The sequence below is a fragment of the Podarcis raffonei genome, chromosome 9 (assembly GCF_027172205.1).
Source record: "Podarcis raffonei isolate rPodRaf1 chromosome 9, rPodRaf1.pri, whole genome shotgun sequence".
Lineage (NCBI taxonomy): Eukaryota > Metazoa > Chordata > Lepidosauria > Squamata > Lacertidae > Podarcis > Podarcis raffonei.
In genome coordinates, this window is record NC_070610.1 from 26,318,578 (window position 1) to 26,341,594 (window position 23,017).

Below are 23,017 nucleotides of genomic sequence, written 5' to 3' on the forward strand. Positions count from 1 at the left end.
AGATCCACAGTACGCATGAGAGCTTCCACACAATCATTCCTTAGTAACTTCAAAAGAGGAGACTTTACGTTTTTCCATTGATGTGCCACTGACAGGAGTTTCATATGCACCTCAGAGAACTTTCTGAGTTATAGACTGAAGTCAGAGTTATAATCATGAATGAAAATGCAATGTCAGTATTTCCCCCAAATTTAGCTCATTTTCTTTCTCTCTGGTAAGCTGGCATATTGGGAGAAACAGCGTGCCATCTTATGTGTCTTTGAAACTTAAAACAGGTTAAACATTAACTGATCAATATAATCTAGTGTTACTGGAAGGTAAATGACAGAGGGCTTCTTCAAACATTATACCTTTCAGGTTGTTTCAAAAGTTTACCTAAAGAATTTGATGTGTGAATGACAGGTTCTTGTTTGCGAGCACTTGCATCGTGCAGTCATATTGTCTCCAGAGCATTAAAGTGTTCAGGTATTGTTCTAACATAGGAAAAGTGATTCCCCAGATGTTATATGGAGTAGAACTCTGGGGATGGAATCAGAAGCTGTTAGAACGGCTTGAAATCTTCCAAAATTTTTATCTCAGAAGAATTCTAGGCCTCCCTCAGAGCACTCCGGCAGCTTTCCTAAGAGTGGAAGTAGGATTACCCTCTGTGTCTGCCAGGGCCCACTTAAGATTCCTGCGTTTTTTCACCAACCTCATAGATGCCCCGAACACCTTATTGGCTAAACAAGCCTTTGTATCATTACAAAATAATACCATTTGGCATAAAAACCTACTAGACATTCTATCTAGATACAACCTACCTGAGTTTAATACTCTCAAATTGTGGAGCCCTGATAAAGTTCAGGAATGGATCTTTGAAAAAGACGCGTTTTTGGACTCCACTAAGATAAAAAACTCTGGGTTTTCCTACTGGTTCCCTCGAGTAAAAGCAGTCAAAATCTGTGCCAACTACTTGGTGGAGATCACTGATCCCACCCTTCGGAGAGCTTTTACTATGGCACGGTTTCAAACATTGCCAACTGCTTATTTGACCGGTAGATACACAAAAACCCCAGCAGAACATCGTTTATGTCCTTGCCTTATGAAAATTAAAGAGGATCTTACACATTACCTCCTCTATTGCCCCATTTACTCGGGCTTTAGAGATGCATTGCTGCAAATTATACCCAACTCTATAACCAGTCCAAAAATAGAGTAAAATTTTTGTTAGTTGATGCAAACCCACGCATTACCCATGTGGTAGCGGTTTTTGTGATGAAGGCCATGAAAGCCAGGGAAAGATTTATGGACGACAATGTAAAGACCTCTTCATCGTCTGTTTAACTCGTTGCTCGTTTTCCCTCCTTTTCTATTCTGTGGGAAGAAGGTTTTGTTGGCATAGTATGTAATGAATTTTAATATTTTTAACTATTGTAGTGTTGATGTTTGTGCACAGGCATGGTCCTCACAATAAATGGATTTTGATTTGAACCTGATTTGTTCTAACATAATTTACTCCAGGATATCCCAAACCAATCCACACTACTGTGGAGGGAAGTTGCTTGAAGAAGGCTGTTTTAAGCCTTAGACATTACCTCATAGTCTGTTAAAGCACAGCTTCGTAGGGGAAGCCTAGCCAGTCTTCTTCTGTTCTGCCCAATTTTAATTGGAAGGTCTTTAAAAGTATTACATACATTTAGGCTTCTATCTTACACATGGCCTACACACACACAAAACAAGGGCTACTTAAAATGCAGTTATGTTGAAGCTGCTCCACATGCCATAGTTTGTATGTGGTAGATACAGTATGGAATATTACAGGGTGTGATCAGGTACAGAATGCCAGCTTAAGGCTTGAGATTTTACAGGACTACTATCATAGTCTGTAAGCTTTAAGATGTGGTGGGGTTTTTTTGGGGGGGAGGGGGAAAAGTGAGCTGTGCTTACTTTCTACATTGATAGAGGCCCGGGCCTAAATGGGAGACCCGCAATATGCACAGGTTCTTAATTCTAACTATGTGAGGACACAGCGCAGTTGCTCAGTGGTGAGGAAGTGCAAGAACCAAAGTACTTCCCTTTATTACTTCATATCTATTTCCTTAAAAAAAGAAGAAGGAAAATGACAAATATGGGAAGGAGTGGTGCTAAATGGGTACATTTGATGGAGCTACAAGATCAAGAGCCACAGCACAGAAAATAAATTTTAGCTGTGATCCTGTAGGGTTGAGTTTGGCTTTGAGGACAAGTGATGCAGATTTATGCTACAGTAAACAGAAAGCCCTCTATCGTTCTCTGTATAAACACACACACACACACACACACACACCTGAACTCAATTAACTTCAATCGGCTAGCAGCAATGCACAAAAGCTCTGGATATCCATTTCTGTAACCATGTTATCCAGTGTTCAGAGATGGTATTAGAGAACCAGTGCGGTGTGGTGGTTACTGAGTGTTGGACCATGACTTGAGAAATCATGGTTCAAATCCCCACTCTGCCATGGGTAACCTTGGGTCAGTCACTGCCTCTTAGCCTAACCTACCTCACAGGGTTGTTGTGGGGCTTAAATGAAGAGGAAGAGAATCATGTATGCCACCTTGAGCTCCTTGGAGGAAAAGGTGGGAAAGAAATGCAATTAATTAATTAAACACAACAACTCTGTTTTACCGTGAACAGCATTATCCGGTTCCCAGCAATATCCGTTGGCTGAACGTTTTGCCCGTGAATAAATCGACTTTTTAAGTTCAGAGAAACAGCATCTTCATCAAAGGATCTGACAAAGCTGTTACTTGTCTTCAGGCAACCTGCTTGTGAATCTCTCTTGAAAGCACAAGAACGCAGTCCGGGCTGAGAGTAGGATTTCCGCATCGGCTTCTTCTCCTGTTCTTCATTAACTAAGGGTTGGAAGACGGATCGGAATTTATCACTTATGGAAAATCCTCCAGAATGGTTGACAGTTTCATGTTGTTGAGCGAATGGACCAGAATCCAAGTTTTTGGTATAACTAACATCATTAAATTTTTCAATACATTCATCTATGAGGGCTGGAGGTGCATTTTTGTGCGCTACTGTCACTCGGCCACAGAATAGCACCTCAAATTTTTTACTAAAAGGATCTTCCACATCTGAAAGGTTGTTCTGAAACTCTTCCTGCCGTGCAATTTTTCCTGCTTGTCTGATAGTGCTTATGATCTCAGGCACCTGCAAGAAAACGACAATATCAGAGCCACTCAAATAAGAGGAAGAAAGTGGGGGTTTTAAAGTGACAGAAAGTGATGTGGGATCAGAAAAACCATTGTACAAATTAACTTTGGAAGCTAGAAGCATCTTCATTATTTGGCCACCCCAACATTAAAGGAAAACCAATATATGTGTAGTTTGCCATCACAGATCTAACCCAACAGAGAGGATTATCATATCACAAAGATTTTCAATGAAATCTGATCACACAGTAAGCTGCCAGTTATCAACACTGAGTGAAGGGAAATCAAGTGACATATATGCTTGTATGTGAACTTGTCCTGGAATACAGAGGCTAAGATCCAAAGCGCTATGCACAGTATTCCTCATGTGCATGGGGGCTTTTATGTACTCTAATCCCACAGCTGTTTGTGCTCTCTTTTTAAAATCCATTGTTTTCAGTGTTTTTGAACAATGGTAGCTGTGTGTTCTCTTGAGAACTACTTAATGTGATGTTTAGGGCCTGCTGTCATATGGGAAAATCAGCAAACCTTTGTGCATACCTAATGTCCTCCTGTTCCTGAACAAGAGAAAATGTATTTGGATTATGACCAGAGTATGTGTGTGCATGGGTATGTTCTGGTATGAAAGGAGTTTCAGGGAGTCATAAACAAAGACAATTGTCTTTAGGGAAAAGTAAATATAGCTCAGCAAAATGCAAATTTCAAACATGAAGCCAAATGCATGAGTCTAGCACAGGCACAGGCAATCTTTGGCCCTACAACTCCCATGATCCTTAGCTAACAGGACCAGTCGTCAGGGATAATGGAAATTGTAGTCCAAAACATCTGGAGGGCCGAAGGTTGCCTACGCCTAGTCTAGCAGGACTGCTGTTCACAAACAGGACCATATGAGATGGCCAGATGATATTACTGCCCACACCAGGCTGCTGTACCCTAAGAAGGGGTGATAGCGGTATGGGAAGCAACTTTGTCAATTACCCACGCACACAATTCTGGTATTAACAAGTTACTGGCATGGCAAGGAACCAAGCATGTGGAAGTAGCTCCCAAACCACAAACGTAACATTGAAATCACACCAAATTTTCTGGCTTTAAAAATATTTTTCTTGATTCGAAGTTTGATGGTATTAGCCTGTAAAATACATATTTTTTCAGATTATACTCTCCTTTCCACAGAAGGCAGCTTTTCAGAACAGAGATGTAGCTGCTCAGAGTGAATGGTGAAACAAGCAGTGCAGGAGTAAAAGGTAAGACTTCTGCTCTTAGAACAATCTCTCTACATAACTAGAGAAATAATGTCCCAGAAAGCATCAAATAAAATCCCTTCTGGAAAACTCTTTTCTCTTTGTACGCGCATTCATTTGTGTGTGTGTTTTTTTTAATGCAGGTGCAAATTTCATCCTTAACTGTAATAGAAAATATTTGCCTCTGGATTTGACAAAGACTTCAGAAGGTCTTTTTATAGATAACAGGCATATTTCAATAGAATTAGTCAGAGGATTACAATAAGGAAACAAGAATGGTCTGAAAATGAGACAGGAAGAATTACTTCATTCTCTGAGCATGGTGCATGACTCAGTCAACATACAGTTTGGTTGCACTCTGAACTAATATTAAGTAGCTGTTTAAAAAAAGCAGTTGAGTAAGAGAAGAACTTGCCCTCTTGCACTTTGTAAAATGACATGCAATTTTGATGGCTCTATTTAAATAATAAAGGCACTGAAAAAATGTCATTGTTCTAAGGCTGGTATGAATAAGGACTTTACCCATATTTAGTATTAGCAGTACAATGCTGTAAGTATCTAGCATTTATTTGGTTCAGGCAAAACCTTTGAGTACTACTGAGTATTAATATTTTGCCTGTGACCAATATGCGAAGTTAGAATGCTCATGTTTTATGTTATAATGCTTTTTTCCTTTGAGAAAGACCCTGTCGTCCTCCAATAAAAATTAGGAGATGAAATACTACTGCTATTTTTATAAACTTTCTTTTGCAAATAACTGTGGGTTCAGGTAATTCTAAATACACAACTCCCCATTTCATACATGTTGTAGTTAGGACCCACAATCACTAATTTAGGACTGTAAATAATGATTTCAACATCAAAAGCTGCCTTATAGTGAATCAAACTACAGGCTTATCTAGGTCCCTAGACCATGGCACCTTTTTACATAACCAAGAGGTTTGTCCTTTGTTATGCACACAAAAATATACCATAGCTCTAACAAAATTACTTGCTGTAGGTAACAAGCAGGCAATTTATAGGTAGATTACAGGCTAAAGGTGACCCACAGTGGCAAGCAATAGCTCCTGAGTTAGAAATCCAAGCCTCTTTCTGTCTTCTAGGCACAAAGACAGTAGTACGCTCCAGCAACAGCCTTGGCTCTATTCCCTACTGCTTACTATCTGGCAGTCCAATGGTACTCTATGAACATTGTATTAGGAGATATGCATCCAAGTTTGATACAAAGAACTATCTGATCAAGGCACTGATATTCTGTCAGGATTCTAGCCATAACCTGTGGGCTGTTACGCAGCAATCAAACAGATGCATCCCCACACAACATTAGCCAAAAATGAGGGCTGCAGGGGACCAAGTCACACTAACAGGGGAGAAAAAGCCTTCCTACACTTAGAGGCTAGAATGGGTAAAGTAATATTTGATTCTGTTCAATACTGGCTGCACCTTCATCTTCCTCGTTTGTCTGACCTGCAACTGCACTAACATATCCTTAGAAAGCCAGGTAAACACAGAATTAATGTTTGGGTGCTCCTTCAATGTTAAAACAACATCATTGTGCAGCTCCCAGCGCATAGGAAACTTTGGGCTTGTCCACACAGGGCTTTATATTGAGTTTCAAAAAGCAAAGAAGAAGCAACAGAAAACCCACTGTGGGTGGGCTGCTGGTGTTTGCATTCTCTTCAGTTAATATAGCACGAGGGAAGGTGATGGAAAATCCAGAGTTTGTTTGCAGTGTTAAGAAAAGGATCCTGCCCCTCAATGTCAGGAGGAAGACTATATTATGGAAGCAGAAATATTTCTTTAAATAGAATATAATGTATTAAGTTAGTCTGTAGACCACATCAAAAGAGAACAAAATAAAATATGCTTAAAACTCTACATAAAAGTGTATGTGTGTATATATATATGTGTGTATATATAGATATGTATATATATATATATTATACAGAGAGAGAGAGTATGTTTGTTTGTTTGTACAAGATGAGAAACTTTTTATTAGATCTTTGCTAAACAAAACTAAAAATGTAAAAATGGGTGAGACGTGTCAGAATGTTCGTCTCTCAAAAAAATCAGAAACTCTACCACAGGATCATAGAATTGTAGAGTTGAAAGCATAATCTGAAATGAATTACAGATATCTTTTCCTGAGATTGGAAGCTTTTACCACAAAAGAGGCCACCTTCCGAGTCAAATACTGATTAGTTCTTCACACTGCTTTGAGAAGCAACGTTTTAAACAATCCATTCAGGATGGGAATTGGCTGATAACTATAGGAGGGCACTGAACCAGACGAGCTTCAGATCTGGTATTCGCAGAACCTGTGCCAAGAATGGATTAAGTACAGAATGATGGGTATACCTAATATCAAGATCCTTTACATTAACACAGTACTGGACAAACAGCACTGATTGTGGACAAGCATTTTATTATGCAGTTCATTACTAAAAGAGGGAAAAAATGATTTTTCAAGAAAACTCTTTCAAGCATCTCCTAGTATTTGTACACAAATTTTCTGCTACCTCTTTTCCTTTTCACTAGTTCTCAAAAACACATTATCAGCAACAGCTAGGACATTAGGTTCCTAACCTTATTTTCCATTTTCAGGAATCAACCATTTAATATTCAGTGTGCATTTAGGAGCGCATTAGGAATATACTGCATTAAGTTGTCATGCATCAAATATAATACTTTTAGATCTGTGCCTACATTAGTGAGAGTTGTTTCAATTTCTAGAAGACCAGGTTGCTCACCGTTCAAAGTCCCAGATCCAGCAGTACACTAGCTGCTGGGTATTGTCAGTTCCAGATACAGGATGTGCATTCTCTGGACAGGACAAGCAGGAACCTGCCCTGCCTTCTGTTCTATACTGCAGTGGGAATGATCTGAGTCTCCCTTGACTTATTATCTTACTTTCCTACCTTTTTTACCCTGGGGCTAATTTTTCAGTTAACCTTTCTTGTAAGAATAGAGCGGGCTTTCATTTCTAACTCAGGAACTATTGATTGTCGCTGTGGATCACCTTTAACCTGTATTCTACAACTGCCTGCTATGTTAGAGCTATGCTATATTATCTGTGTATAATGAAGGACAAATCTCTTGGTTATGTAAAAAGGTGTTATGGTCTGGGAGATTGTTAAGCATTACGTGGGGTGAGATAAGCCTATGTCATTTTGGTGAAGTCACTAAGAAAGAGATGTATGCATTTGGAATAGGGCATGTGCATTCTCTAACTGCACAACTATTCGGGAAGCTACATGCAAATGCACACTGAACCTTTCCTTTGCAAAAGTGCCATTGTTTAGTGGTAGACATAATTTACATGTAGAAGGCCTTGGGTTCGTTCCCTGGAATTTTGAACTGGAAAGAGCCCACCTGAAGAACTGCTGCCAGTGAGCCAGATAAGCCTGCAGCCTGATTCGGTATAAGGCTGTTTTTTATGTTCCTATTAAATGGCAAAGTTGCTTTTGGTAAATGGCAAAGTAAAGTTAGGAAATCAGTGTGACACTGGAGTCCTTTAGGGTTTATCGTCATTTGAGGAAGTAGGATGGTTAAAGATTGGGGAAACTGGTGTAGTTCTAACTCAACACTAACCCAAATCATTCTCGGAACTGAGACAAGTATTCTTCATAGGCCTTAAGACTCTCTGTTGCTCAATCAACAGATGGTACCAGCTACCAGTTTGTAGTATGTTTGGATTAGTCAAGTAAGAAGAAGCAGTAAAGCTCTTTAAGGGACATAGGGAATACACTGTAGCCTTCCTTTGCTATTTACTGGAACCCTTTTAAAAAATATATCCTGCAAGCCATACCATGCTACTTTTTCTATAGGTTCTAGCAGTGTTGTTTTTCTAGAAAAAGAGGTGCTGTAACTCACCATGAACACCTCCCTTGTTCTCTTGCAATGGCAATAGCACCCACCTGAGAGGTGCCGAAACAGAGTTCCGGGGAGTTCTGGCTGGGAAAAAAAATCCCTGGTTTGTAGTCCTATAATTAGAACAGGAAACAGCCCTAGTGCTAGTTTAGAGGATGCACCTGCCCCATTCTAAAGATATGACAGCAGGTGTCCTTTTAAAGAATGGTTTCACAAGGAATCAATAAAGTTGGCTTCTCTCACGAGAAAAAGAACCGCCCTGAGACCTTCGGGTATAGGGTGGTATATAAATTCAATTAATAATAATAATAATAATAATAATGAAAGAAAATAAAAGTCTCCCTCTTTCATTGTTAAGCCATAGCTAAGTATACAAGAGGCTGTCTTGTTATGAGTCAGACCTGTATTATCTATTGGCTTTGACTAGTAGCAACACTTTAGGATGTCAGGCAGAGGTTTCTAAAAGCCCTTTAAACTCAAAACTAAGTGCAGATGCCAAGATTAAACACCTGACCTCACACACAGGAAGCTTGTACTGTTTTACATAGGCTACAGTCATGTTTTGGAAATGTACAGATCACCATCTTTCTCTAACAGCAGGAAGTCTAGCAGACTGAACTACTATATTGTACAAATAACAATCCAGTAAATGTAGTTTCCAAGCTGTTAATGGGGGGCGCAGAACAGGTGTTAACAGCATTTATTTCTACATGGAAATTAGCATTGGAACATGGCAGAAATGAAGATGCTATTGCACATGCAGTGTGGTTCTATATTGGGTGCTAGTTCTCCCTGACTGAATGACTAGTAGCCAGCAGTATATAAACTGCTTCTTAAATGTAAAAGGCATATGCTGCTTATCATAGGGCATTTGAAAATAAGAGTTTCTGAATGCCCATTTTAACCTGGGGCAGCCAAAAGATAAAGCCATCCTATTTTAACTCCATCCATATCAGCCTCTGGCAGTTGATGTGGACAGGATTCAGATTATGACATCCAGCACAGATTTTGATATGTTCTTCTTTCTACCCAAACAATCCCCTTGGTCTGCAGAGGGTTTAGAGGAGTAGCCACAATAGCTGGGCCTAGCTCAGGTTACATTAAAATGGAAATGGACTAATTTGAGCAAAACAAATGCTAAAAACCTTCTGGCTGCAGTCCTATACATGACGATTAAGACGCAAACACCAAGTTCACTGAGACTTATCCAATCCAAAACGTGCATAGGATTGAGCCTGAGTAGTCATTTGTTAAATTTTAAATTATTGTGTTTGAGGGTGACCTGAAGCTATGGCTCTTTCCTACAACCCCTCTTTTATCATCCTGATCGCTCCTTTCCTTTAAAATTCTAATTAGGGAGCTTTTACGAGTGACCATTTCAATAATTCATGTTCCTATTTTCAATGTCTCGTTTAAATCATTTAAACGAAGAGTGAATTCCTCAAAGGAGCTACTGTTGCGTCGATATTGATTCCCAAATGAACAAGCTGATCTCGAGCCAGAATGAGCTGCACAGACCATTGTGTTTCTATAACTGGTCAAGTACTAGCAAGTCTTTACAAATTCAAAACCTAGTGTTCATATAAACAGGATAAACCAAGGATGAGGAACCTTTTTCCATTCAGATGGTGTTGGACTCCAACTCCCATCAATCCCAGACAGCAATGGCCAGAGATAATGGAAGTTGTAGTCTTAACAGTTCTTCAAAGGCCACAGTTTCCCCTGTAGATTTATTCATTAGATAGGGTTGCCATATTTCAAAAATTAAAGACAATGACACCCCAAACGTTGTTGAGCGTAGCTGTTGTTGAAAACCCCAAAGCAACTTTTCGATTGACTTGCCTAAAATCCAGGACAGCGCAGGGCCCCTGGTCCACTACTGCATTGACAAAGGTTCAATATAGGGCAGCCATGATACCAGTGACAGTATGAAAAGCTGGCTAAGGAAAAGAGAAGGATCCTTGCAGGCTGTGGCTGCTAGGAGTGAAGAGGAGCAAGATGAAGTATCTATTCTCTGCTCCCTATGACTGAGGTCATAGTCTCTGAGCTTTTATGCTGCAGGTTACACAGGAAATGGCTCAGTAACTCTCACATTAGTGCTGTAAAATGATAATTAAAGCACTGTTTATCCAGTGTCTCTCAAAGGTCAGTTTGGCTCCATAAACAGTAACTGCCTAGGGATCTTTTGCTCTTCTATACTTTACTATATTCAGATCCTGCAAATACTATGGAGATTGTTATACATTTCTTTTCTCTATGTTAATTAGCCACTTCAGCAGTTACTATGGGAATTGAAACAGTCCCAACAGTATGGATGGTGACACTGAGCAATGGAAATATGAAAGTGATATTTTGCTATCCAGAGGCAAGATCTTGCCATTTTCTTGGCTCCTGTATGCAAGTTATTAATGGTGGAGGAGTCTCTCTTTAACAAACATGAAATTCCTTTGGAAGATAAAGAACATGTTTGCCAAACAAGCATTTCAAGGGAGGATAATGATGGTCAGCTGCACACAGAGAAGATACAGACCAATTACAGGGGTTTTTCTCCTTCTCAGGTTGAACTACTAACACAACTTATACATATTTTGCAAAGCAAGTTTATGAAAAATATGTGTGTTGGTTTTTTTTTAAGTAAGTAGGACAGCTAAGCATAACTTGCTGCAGCCATAACAATTGCATGGCTTCTCTACCTGATTGTTTTCAATTTTAGCTTGATCACGTGTGAAAGAAGTCTTGTACCTCTCTGCTTAGCACTGTTGCTGACTAGTAAAAAACAGGCTGCAGTAGCTGATAACAGATTGGGAGATGAACAGAGGCAAACAGGTTTACTGTCAAAAGCAGAAAAGCCCTGGCGCAAAGGGGATAAAGTACAATCTGAGTATGGTATAAAAGATAATGTGGGGTTTGAGGAGGCAGAGGTATGCATTTGCCTTCACACACTTAATGTTTGCTGCAGGCAACACTGCTGTAAAACCAGTGCACTTAAGGCAAATGTGAATGCTATATAAAGTGTGCAGCCCCTCTGGCTCATCAATACAGAGGACTGAAATTCATTCTCTCCTCTCTCTTTTTCTTTCTCTTACACACACATGCAGAGCCTTTCATGGGCTCTTTTTTTTTTTAAACTGCATAGATGTATTAATGCATTCCAGAAAGTCAACTGCTACTATGGATATATGCAGTGAAACACCTGTACATGCAGCTGCCACACATGACAATCTACGTGTTTGTTGCACATAATTTAAGAGAGAAAAACTCCATATAAGGCTTTTGTATTCTGGTCCTAAAAATGGGATATAGAGCAGCACACTTTGTGAAAATGTTCCAGATTATGAATCTTTAATGCCATTAAACTATAAATGGGTACCATATTTTTATTTCTCTGCTATTATGTATGTGTTCTTCTACTGACAATGTTCCACAACCTTTCTATCCGTGAGCTCCTTAACGTCCTTAGCTACCTCTAACCTTGCTGTACCAAAGAGCATTCTAATGTGATCTATTAATTGCCCAGGTATGATAGAGTCCTAAAAATCCTCTTCCAGTGCCTTGCCATGTCTTGGCATTACCACCACCAGCAAGCCAGATTGTGTCCCTGCACCCTCTCCCAGTTTGGTGTTAAGGAGTTGTTAATCCAAGGTAACTTCTTTAATCTGGACCAATATTGCCTGGAAATGTTTGGCAGTCCATGAGTTCCATTGCCCCTTTTGGAACTGTAACACCACAGTCTGCTTCCAACACTCACACCTGTGATATTTTCAAGAACAATGCTGCAAATTGTGGGGCCCTCTTTTGCTGACTGAGTGCATTATTATTATTATTATTTGGAGACCTAAGCCTTTCCCCCTTATTTACTGAACATCTGGGGAAATGCCAGGCCTTTGGCCTTTTGCAGACAGTTTGCCAGAGTGTCTTGATGGAAAATGTCTTTTGAGTCTCAGTAAGCCACATGCTTTCCACTTTTTAAATTTGAAATATTTGTCAACAAAGGGAAAAGGATGACCCAAAATAGAGGAGGTGTAGAAGGGGCTAATATTTTCACCCACGAATTCCAAATGTTCAAAGAATTTTTTTAATGAATTGATTTAGAATGGTTAATGCTATAGTCAAAAAGAGACGGGAAAGGTTAGTGAAAAGCACAGCATAGTAACTATTAAAAGTTATCAACTTAGAACAGAATTAAGGGAAAGGCTTTGACATGTATTTTTGAACGCTTAAGTTTTCTGTAAAGGCTACTGTGCTGTAAAAGGTTAGAACTAGGTCACTCCTGGGTGTACAAGGACTCTCTTCTGATCGGGTAATGACTCATGGCATTAGCAAATTCTCTGTTCCTCATCTGTAAAACAGAACAACAGCCTAGAGTAGAGTAGTTTTGGTCCCTCCAGCTGCTGGTGGACTCCATCAGCTGCAGCCAGCATGGTCAATGGACAGGGATGATGAGAGTTGTCATCCAAGACATCCAAAGAACATCAGGTTGGGGAAACTTGGTACAGAGAAATCATGGGCGGTGGCAGCAGGAAGGGAATATAACGAAAGCTGTAAAGCAGGGATGGCTAACATGTGGCCCTCTAGACATTAGGTAAAGGTAAAGGTACCCCTGCCCGTACGGGCCAGTCTTGACAGACTCTAGAGTTGTGCGCTCATCTGACTCTAGAGGCCAGGAGCCAGCGCTGTCCGCAGACACTGCCGGGTCACATGGCCAGCATGACAAGCTGCATCTGGCGAGCCAGCGCAGCACACGGAACGGCGTTTACCTTCCCGCTGGTAAGCGGTCCCTATTTATCTACTTGCACTGGGGGTGCTTTCGAACTGCTAGGTTGGCAGGCGCTGGGACCGAACGACGGGAGCGCACCCTGTCGCGGGGATTCGAACTGCCAACCATGCGATCGGCAAGTCCTAGGCGCTGAGGTTTTACCCACAGCCACATTACTGGACTCCAAATACCATCAGCCACAGTCAGCATAGCGAGGGATTTGTAGTCCAGCAACAATCAGTTAACTGTACAACGTATTGTGGCCAACATAGTATTGTATATCTTTACTTTCTCCCATTTTGTCAATACTCCTACTCTAAACTCCAATATGCTTAATTTGTTCATGTGACTAAGATAAGGCACACTCCCTAATTGACTCCAGAGACAGGCGGATGCCAAGAATAGATCAAGAAAAAAATACTTATCCTACTTTGTTACTTCAAAATGTCACTTAAGTGTATATATATGGCAAGAGGAACAATCCTGAGATTATGTTTGGAAACTTGCTGGTTCCCTTCAGGACAGCTGAAGGTAGCCTAGTGACAACAGTAAGAATCCAAGACAACAGTAAGTGGATAGGTATTCCATTCACAAATCCATGTGACAGAAAGTAAGAATCCAAATGGTTAGATACTTCACTCTCCAGTTAGAAACATGGAAATTCCTGTGGGCACTAGCAAGGCTCAGAATTTTCAATTCCAGTCAGGACAGGAAATTTGAACACAGAATAAAGAACAGGAAGAAGAATAAGCTACTGCTTACTTGGGTATACAGAACACACCCTTTATACAAGACCCAGCGGTGAGGTACAAAGGTGATAAAAAATAAGCAGCTGTTTTAGTCATTTAATAGAGAGGATTATGCCTTTTTGGACAATAAAAGAAGAGGAATGCATCAATTTTCACTAACTTCGTTTTCTTGAGGTGTTCAAAGATATTAGCACACATGACATAAGTTACTACACACACTCTTGAGGAAAAAAATTGAAGGTATTATATTCCATAGTAAAATGTGTACTCATAAGAAAATGAGATAAATGTCAAATAACTTATGTCCAAGATTTATGTCCTCATTTTTCAATTCACTTCTAGGATGTGTTTTTTGGGTTGTCTCACATCCGCATTTTGAATCACAAACTAGAACTGGTCATCAGTTTATTAATTCCTCAGAGGCACAAAAAACCTCACTTATCACATTTAACCCTTTGAGCTGCTCAGCGTCCACACTTGGAAGAAAGCTGAGTTACAGTGGAAGCTGCTATCAACACTCCAGAACAAATAACTAAAACATAAACAACCTCTGCCACTATTGCTTATGGGCTGTCCATCTCCAAACGTAGTCCAAAGCTATCCCAAAGGACTCTTTCAATTTCTGGAGTAGACTAGGTGAACTATGTTTATTCAGAACAACAAGAATGCCCAGATTTAAACTGATGAAATTGTCTTCTTTTACATATAAATATTAAACTGTTCATACACCAACTCCTACAAATTCGCTGTAACACAAGAATTCTAGCTTCTACTGCAATCCTAAACACAAATATTGGAGAAGAATTCACACTGAACACTGTGGCACTTTCTTCCAAGTAAACATACATAATGGTTGTAACTGTTAGGCGTTTCCACTCAGATTTTGCACATTTTAAAAAGCCACTTAACTTTCCTCTAACTAAACGTTTGCTCTCCAGCTGCATTTTTCTCTTGCAGCGCCCCACCATCAAAACATAGCCATTGATCTGCATATCTAAATAGAAAGAAATGAGATGAATGAAGTTTAAAACTCCTCCTACCTTCGCCACCCAGTTGAACAATGGTGACATCCTAACAAGGGCTGATGCAGCAGTGTGCGGAAAGTTGCAATTCCAGCCACTTTCTCCTCTCCTCTTTCAGCGTTTGCGCTCTCATAAAACCGCCCTCTCCCGCATCTGCCTCGAGCAGTAAGCTCGTTTACTGAGAAACAAGAAAGCACTTCTTTCAGACTATTCGCTCCATGCTGCAGAAAACCACGCTCCTTCCAAGCTCTGCAAGCAACTATGAGGTCACTGGTCTCTCGCACACAATTCCACAGTCTATCGCAGAGATTCATTGCAAGGAAGGAAAAGGCTGGGTGGGTTACGCGCAGGAGTGAGGTTTTCTATAGGCTGCTTTCAAAAGACGACTCCACCTACTCCCAGGGAGAGGCAGTTAAAGAAAGTACCAACAAAGTCCTGCTCTGTAGATCACTCAGGAAGTTGTGAAACGGGGCAGGTTTTTTTTTTATTTAAGAGAGAACTGCAATAACATGCCAAGGAGGGCAGTTATGAACATATGCTGGCAACTTTTAAGGAGTTCTGAATAAAAGAGAGCATTCATAGAACTTACTTAAAACAACACGCACAGTCTCCCAACAACACAGCCATTAATAGGACTTTCTAGAAACATTCCAACTTACAAATAAATAATGTCACTGCTAATTGAAAATAAACGCAAAACCCCCAAATTCAGTGAATTCGTTTCTTGTCTTTCTGCAGCAGTCCTAGCCCCACTTACTTCTGAGTAAACATGATGGGACTGCAGCCTCCACTAGTACATCAATATTGGAGCAACAGTGGAATAGTGATTTTTGCAATATTAACATGAAATATATATTGGACACTTGTCCTGTACTTTATTTTTAAACATATTTTGCAAAATATAATGAATTTTGGTAATAGTGAAGTAATATACCGCAAGTGCCATTTTCTTCCCCCTCTGAAAAAAGCAATGTTGAATTGCTTTTTGAATGTTAAATTGCTTTTGGGGGCGGTGCGGGTGGGAGGGACCATGTGCAACTAGAAGCAAGCTTTCCTCACATTTTAAAATGTTTTGTGTGTTTAGCTTTTTGGCAATAGACATGTAGATGAATAGATTTCATACAGTATGGCTTAATTTCTAAATAAGAGGTATGAGTCAATCTTGTCTGAAAATTATACTTGGACCCTCCTCTTACACAGAAGCTCTTTCCCTGTCCATAGATGGGCAGAGAATAATTGATGGTGTTGGGTTTGCACTCTGCACATGTGTAATGGCACTCTGCAAACATTCCTAAATAAGTGCTGTGATGAAAAACAGCAAGGCCTATAAATTTAAAATGTTACCAGCTGCCAATGAATGTTGGGATGAGTCTACATCATATATTGAATAAATTTCTTGGTTGCAGGCTTCTGGTTCTAGAATAAATGTGAGAAATGCTGATATACATCAGATTAGTTTACTTTCAAAATTATTCACTGTAATGCCAGTATTATCACATGGCTACTATAGGAGGAATAGCATAGCAAAGCCCAGTCTATCGGCTTGGACAAGAGATGAGCTGTCCTAAATGTCTCTTCTCAAGTGTCGCCTCGCCCCATACAAACCAACCTGAACCTGTGCTCATGACCTGAGGCCCTTCTTTGTGTGCCTCCTTCACGAAAGATCCAGAGGGTAGCAACACAAGAACAGACTGTAATGGCTTCCCATTTGTCCAGGGAGGCTTGCCTGGTACCATCATTATATATCTTTAAACACCAGGCAAAACCTGGCCTTTGGCCTTTAACTATTGTGACCTTTAAGAATTGGGTGGGATGTTTTTAACATATTTCTCTTTTCTCTTGGTTTTAATGTATCTATGTGAGGTTTATCATCTGTCTATTTGGTTGTAAATCACTTTGGATTACCCTGTGTAAGATAAAGCGACTAACAGATTTAATTAATAGTTTTAAGAATAATAATAATAACACAGCCATTTCACATCAGAGGGAAAGATGGGTCAGCAGGAGCCACCCCATAGGCTTGGGTGAGAGACCAGCTGCTTCCTTCCAAACTGCTCATTATAAGAACTATATAACTTTCCTTTCCATTCTTTTTTCATTCTGTTTCCTGTCTTTTAAATGTAAGCATATGGGCAGTGACTGTAATCTGTGTACAGCACTTAGCAAATCTCAGGTGCTTTATGAATTATGTTATTTACACAGCGTTATAAAGGCAAGGCCTTTCTGCTCTTACCTCTTATTGTGCTGCTTGACCCAACGTTTTAAAGAGTGAATGTGGAGCTGACTGTCTGCACCATTGGTCACAAGCTGCTGTTATTAGAGAGTGAGTGCAGGGTTTTCCTTTCTGCACTAACGGTGGGTTGTGTCCAAGTTGAGAAAAGTTCTGTGGCTCTAGTCACACTCCATACATACCCTCATGATCCTCCAGCAGTAAACATCATCGTTATGAGCATGCATAAAGCTACAGCTGTTTCATGGAATTTTAATTATTATTTTTTAAATGCCTAGCATTTTGTAATTCTAACCTTGTGGTAATACAGTATAGGAGATTTGAAGGTACGTCAGCCTGAGCTATGGCGAACTTGGATGTTGTGATGAAATTTTGTCTGCAGCTAATGAATGTTGTCATGGGCAGAGCTTTGACTCAACATCATCTCCATCTGCCGATGTCACAAACTGACAGCTTGCAAAGGTCAGAGAGAAGTAGCACAAAACAGATGTCTCCCAAGGCATGCCCATCAACCCCAAACCACAAATAAACCAGAACACTGTGCTTGTACACAGTGCTATTTTTCTAGAAAAAGTTCGCTCACCACGAACTTCTCCCTTGTTCTCTTAGAATGGCAATGGTGTACACTTGAGAGGAGCTGGAGCTGAGCTCCTGTGAGCTCTGCTGAAAAAAAGTCCTGCTTGTACATATTCCAGATAGATGAAAATATTGAGGATCCATTGAGGATCTTTCACAAAAGTTGTTGTTGTTGTTTTGCAATAAAAGAAAAGGCTTAAAAAGCACCCGACGCCATTCTGGAATATCCCTATAAATGGTAGGTGTACACTGGACAATGAACAATTAGCAGCAAAGATTGGCTTCTGGCCATAAGACTGGGGACTCCTGACCATGTTATAACATTTCTGTCTCCCAGTTGCATAGTAAAAATTAAGTCTGCAAGTTCAAAAAGGTTTATTTGTATGGAGCTAGCTGGAATGTATTCAGGTATTCAATAATTTATTTTTATTTACCTCCCCTTAATGTTTGTCCATTTGTTCCACCTCCTCTCCTCCAAAAAAAGTTTAGCAGTACAGACATACTTAAAACAGAACTCAGCGTTTTAATGTTTATTGCAGCTTGTGAATAGATTAAGCAATGCTATTTCCAAAGGTACTGTATAGTCATTTTAAATGAATGGAAAACTCAATAATATATTATCCCCCCCAAAAAAAAGCAAAAAGCAAAACTGTGCCATATGCACTGTATAATGTTTTTAAAGCTCTTGAAAACAGCATTTTATAATCTGTTATGAAGATAGACTGAACAGGATAGCTGAATGAATTCTTGGGGTAGAAAACTTTGCCTTGTACACATTCACCTTCCAAGTCTCTACCAGAACTTCCTTTTAAAGCAGCTGCCATGGAGACAGTTCCCAGGGGAACTCAGTGGTCAGTCACTACAACAGCCACCACAACGCTGCTCATGACAGATCATTCCATGCCTGAACAGAGGGAGGCCAAACTGTAAAATTGCCTCTTTGGAGCCCAGAGCTTTAGTAGACTTGCTGTTCCTATGAGGGCTGATTTCTCTGAGAAGAAGGCAGCCAACCAAGCAGAAAACGTTGCATTAAAAAAACAAAAAAACGTTGGAGCTGGTTGCCAAAAAAGTAGAGCACAAGGCCACACCTCAACAACTTTAATGTAAGCTATTGAGACTGAATGCATGGCTTTTATGTGGGGCCTTGCTCTTGGACCTACCAGAAAATGTGGACTGCTCCAGAAACTGCGGGCTCTTCCCCACAGCCTCACATCAAACCCAATCTGGGCCATGTTAAGATAGCACATATTAACTGGCAATCCTATTCTAACCACAGAAAAGTTATATAATACATCCAGTGTTACAGAACTGAAGGATGCTTTTGTATTTCATGAAGCTTTTAGGGCTTGGATTCTCTGACATTGAAACAGTGACATGCCCCCTCCCCCTCAAAAAAAATCAAAGAAAATAAACCCTTTGAATCTCCCCAAAAGTTCTGCTTTTGACACTGCAGAAACTGCAAAACTGCTGGGCATGAGGCACTAGAAAATGGCAACAAAAGCCACAGCTGATCATGCTAGAGTGAATGGTCCCCAGGTACCTATCGTACATTGACCATATGGGCCAGGTCAGCCATACACTTTGCTTTCCTTCCAACTGACATCTCCTCAGATCTTTGTATAGTTACTGGTGCAACTCCTTTAGTTTATGGAAGCATGACAAAGGGCTCCTCAACACTCGGCTTCCATGGCTTGGACTGTTCTGCTACCTTAAAGGTCCTGGTGAAAGTGAACAAACAATGGTTGTCTTTAGTTCCAGGTGTTCAGAGGGAACATAGGGAGCACACAAGTAGTGCCATGCCATTGCCTCATATCTAGAAGTCAAGGTTCATTTTCCTCTTGAATCAGGAAAGGGGGGGATCACTTGACCCACTTCACTAAACACTACACTCATGTATTGGCAACCCAGTGCTTGGCACCAATGGGCAATGCAGGTCAAAGAAAGCACAGAGCCAAGGAGGTCAAGCTACTTCTCCCTTTTATTCACTTGCCACACTTATTAGGAGTATTTATTAAATTTGTAGGCCACCCTTCATCCGAAGATCCTATGGCAGTTCACAACAGAAAAATACAAAACGAGAATACATAATAAAATAAAAACAAACCACTAACCACCCACCTCCCACAAACACATTTAAAAAGCCACAGAGTGCTAATCAGTAGAACGCCTGGTTGGAGAGATATGTTTTCGCCCGGCGCCTACCAGTACCTTCACAATCTGGGACTTTGTGTACAGCCTGTGTGATTTTGGCAGTTCCTCTTCCTCCTGAGTCAGCTCCAAGGAGATTGTCTGGGACGAAAAGGTTTATTTTAGCCACAAGGCTGTAGCTCCAAGGAGGAGATGGGTAAACAGTGGGCCACTTGGTGGTTATCCATGGGCCAGATTTAGCTCATGAGCCAGCAGGTCTCTACCACTACATCCTGGCTGTACTTTAAGAAGTCAGGTTAGGGAAGATGCTTGTCTGTGGAGGAAGATGGCAAACCATCTGCATCTGGTAGGAACTGAAGCTGGAATTGTGTATTTGTTTAAGGGGCTTTAAGGTGTTCCGTATGTTACTTTTTGTGGGAAGATGCCAATGTCACCACTGAATGGTTAGATGTCTGTTAGTTTTATTTTGAAGCAAAGGGTCTAAACTTAGAACTTGGTAAGAAATAGGAAAAAGAAATACAAAAACAAAATGCCAAACAATCATGCAATTCGTAGCACCTGTGTGTATAGCCCATACATGGAAGCACAGATTCATATCAAATATGTCACAACATGAACTGCTCCAACCATGACCTCAGTGTTAGCCCCTGAAATGAATGCATGGAAGCCACCAACTAGTGTGAACTTGCTTGTAGAATGAGCAAGGGTGACCTTTCTTCCACCCAGCCTCTGCTGTGAGCTTCAAGCAGGAAAGCAACCCTAAGGCAAAAACAACAACAAAACCCTAAAGGGTGTGTGGGAAATGCCACATATAGTTGACCTTTCTTTGAGTTCATGTGCAGAAAATGCAGCCATCCTATCAAAAAACATCTCCTCATCCATATGAAACACCAGAATAATATTAACATCAGAGAAAAGCTCTTTCCAGATTGGATTGATGCTTCATCTAACCCAGTTCCAAAATAATCAAACTTGTAGCTTTCATTACTTTTGGAATTGCCACAGATACACCATTTACTGCATGACAATACATTAATAGCATCACTGATAATCCTGTCTGCATCACACTGAAAACAGATTTTAAAATAATGTTGGCCAATTTGATATCAAATTGAGTGTTCAGGTTTTAATCAAGAAGTTTTATTTGAATTCCTTGGATTTTGTGTTTGTTCTCAGTAACCACTAAATCATATCCTAGTGTTTCCTCCAAGATAAGCTATGGTTTGGGTATCATTAAAACTATAAAAATGATATCTACTGGGAAACGCAGTTTTGTACGACTTATTTCATAATAAGCAATTTCTGTAGAAATTAACCATCACTGTCTATGAGAGATGTTATTGGTGGAAACAGTTAAAAATAAAACGTAGGGAAGGTATTTAGAAGAAAGTTCACTCTCCTCCTCAATCCCAATCTCTCAGCTAAAAATTCAAGTGAGAAACTGCAGTGGGAGCATCTCCAGAGTTATAAACTATTTTGAAATATAAGCTGCAGATAAAGTACTCCCCACACTTGCAGCTATTTCTGTGAAGGCAAACTAAAGAGGTTCCAATTTCCTGACACGACTTTCAGAAATGTCTCAGGCTTGGATTGCAATTGGAGACCCACACAGACACCAACACTGTTTGTACTGGCAGATGCATTCAAGAGCAGTTTTTAGCAATCAACAGGCAAATAAAACATGATGAATGGAACTGAGATCTTTTTATCTTGTGTTGCACAGTTTGGAATACCATGTTACACCTGTACTTTTAAAGCACAACCCTGAGACTACAATCCTGTGCACACTTACTTAGGACTAAGTCTTACTGAACTCAGTGAGAATTATTTCCAAGTAAATATTGTTATGAGTAAATGACTCAGAAACAATTTTAATAACACCACCAATGTGTAACAAAAAGACTAGAAAGAAATATAAACTTCTCTCTTTTTATTTCTTTGTTTGATACATAATAGAAACTTAAGGTGCAACACTTTACAAACTTATATGGGAATAAATATGATTAAACTCAAGGGTACTTCTGAGTTGATGTATAGCACTGCACTACAAATCTATGTTCCAGTCAACATAAATTTCACATTTGCATCAAATTTAAGTAAAGTCAATTAAATGCGCTTAAGACAAGGATATCAGTACAGTATGTTTATCCTTTGCTTTAAAAGTATTCAAAGCCAATATCCTTGGCTTTTTGAGAACATGATCAGAACTTTGACATAAATGCATGTTACAAAACTGAAAAAGGCTTTACATAAAATAGGCATAATGCAGCTGATTAAGTAACTTCAGCTGATTAAGTAACTCCAGTCCCTCTGATTTTAACTCAAATGATGTAACTGCTTACTTTTCCAATCGAGTAAGTTACTATGCCCATGGGCCCTTTGAAGGGAACACAACAGAGTCTAAGGGTATTGCCCCATGCCATGCCTTAAATCAGCAGCCCTGCCCTAATAGCTGTAATCAATCTGAATTTTTATTGATGTTATTGTTTACAAAGAAGACCATTGCAACATGGGGACCAATACAAGACTGAGACTCGTCTGCCTTGTAGCATAGTGTACATAATTTAACACACAAGTATTCTTTTTGGACCAACAGAAATGAAAATAAAAGAAACTTTTATTTAAAAAATGGTTATCCTAGTAGCTTAAAACTTTTGTCTCCTGGCTGAGCCCTTATGAATATACACATATAGGCTGGCAGTGTTCTAGCTTTGTTCACAGGATTGCTGTCCACATAAGAGAATATAATTGAGAATCAGACTGTGATATCATTTTACTTCCTTGTCCACTTGTGACTAACTGTTGACAGCTTTTCTATTATCAATAAATGCTAACTCTTTATTATCTAGGCTTATGTTGCATGGAGATAGGTCAGATTTCCTTAACCACGCAATTATTTGTTCTGAAGCTGGTAAAGGTAACAGTTTTTGATGCAGCAGGAAACCCTTATGCCTCTAAGCATGCACACAGAGAAGACATTTCACGTCCTATAGAAAAGACTGTAAAATCTATTATTTAGCAAGAAGTGCCGAGTTTTAAAATCAGCACATAAGCTGGGTCTATGCTCAGTGGTGCCCACCACCAGAATCCACTCTGATTTTTGCCATGGCCTTTTCCTAAGGAAGTAATGGGATAAAATATTGCTAAATATCTGCATCATACATATTCGGTGTCTGAACGTCGAACATTTGCAAATGCCATAGCTCCACAGTGTGGCTGTTTTAGGGAACTGCAGCACA

General features: G+C 39.9%; 1 protein-coding gene across 4 annotated transcripts in view; it reads right to left on the reverse strand.

The window, feature by feature from the left end:
• Positions 1-23,017, reverse strand: part of TBC1D1 (TBC1 domain family member 1) — a 78,107-nt gene that overhangs the window by 39,472 nt on the left and 15,618 nt on the right. For 3 of the 4 annotated variants that reach the window (XM_053404055.1, XM_053404056.1, XM_053404057.1), the window contains exon 3: positions 2,648-3,181. In XM_053404055.1, coding sequence (XP_053260030.1) covers positions 2,648-3,181 — 534 coding nt within the window. Of the gene's footprint in view, positions 1-2,647; positions 3,182-14,842; positions 15,141-23,017 lie in introns of those variants that run through there. The other variant, XM_053404058.1, reaches the window with a different exon arrangement.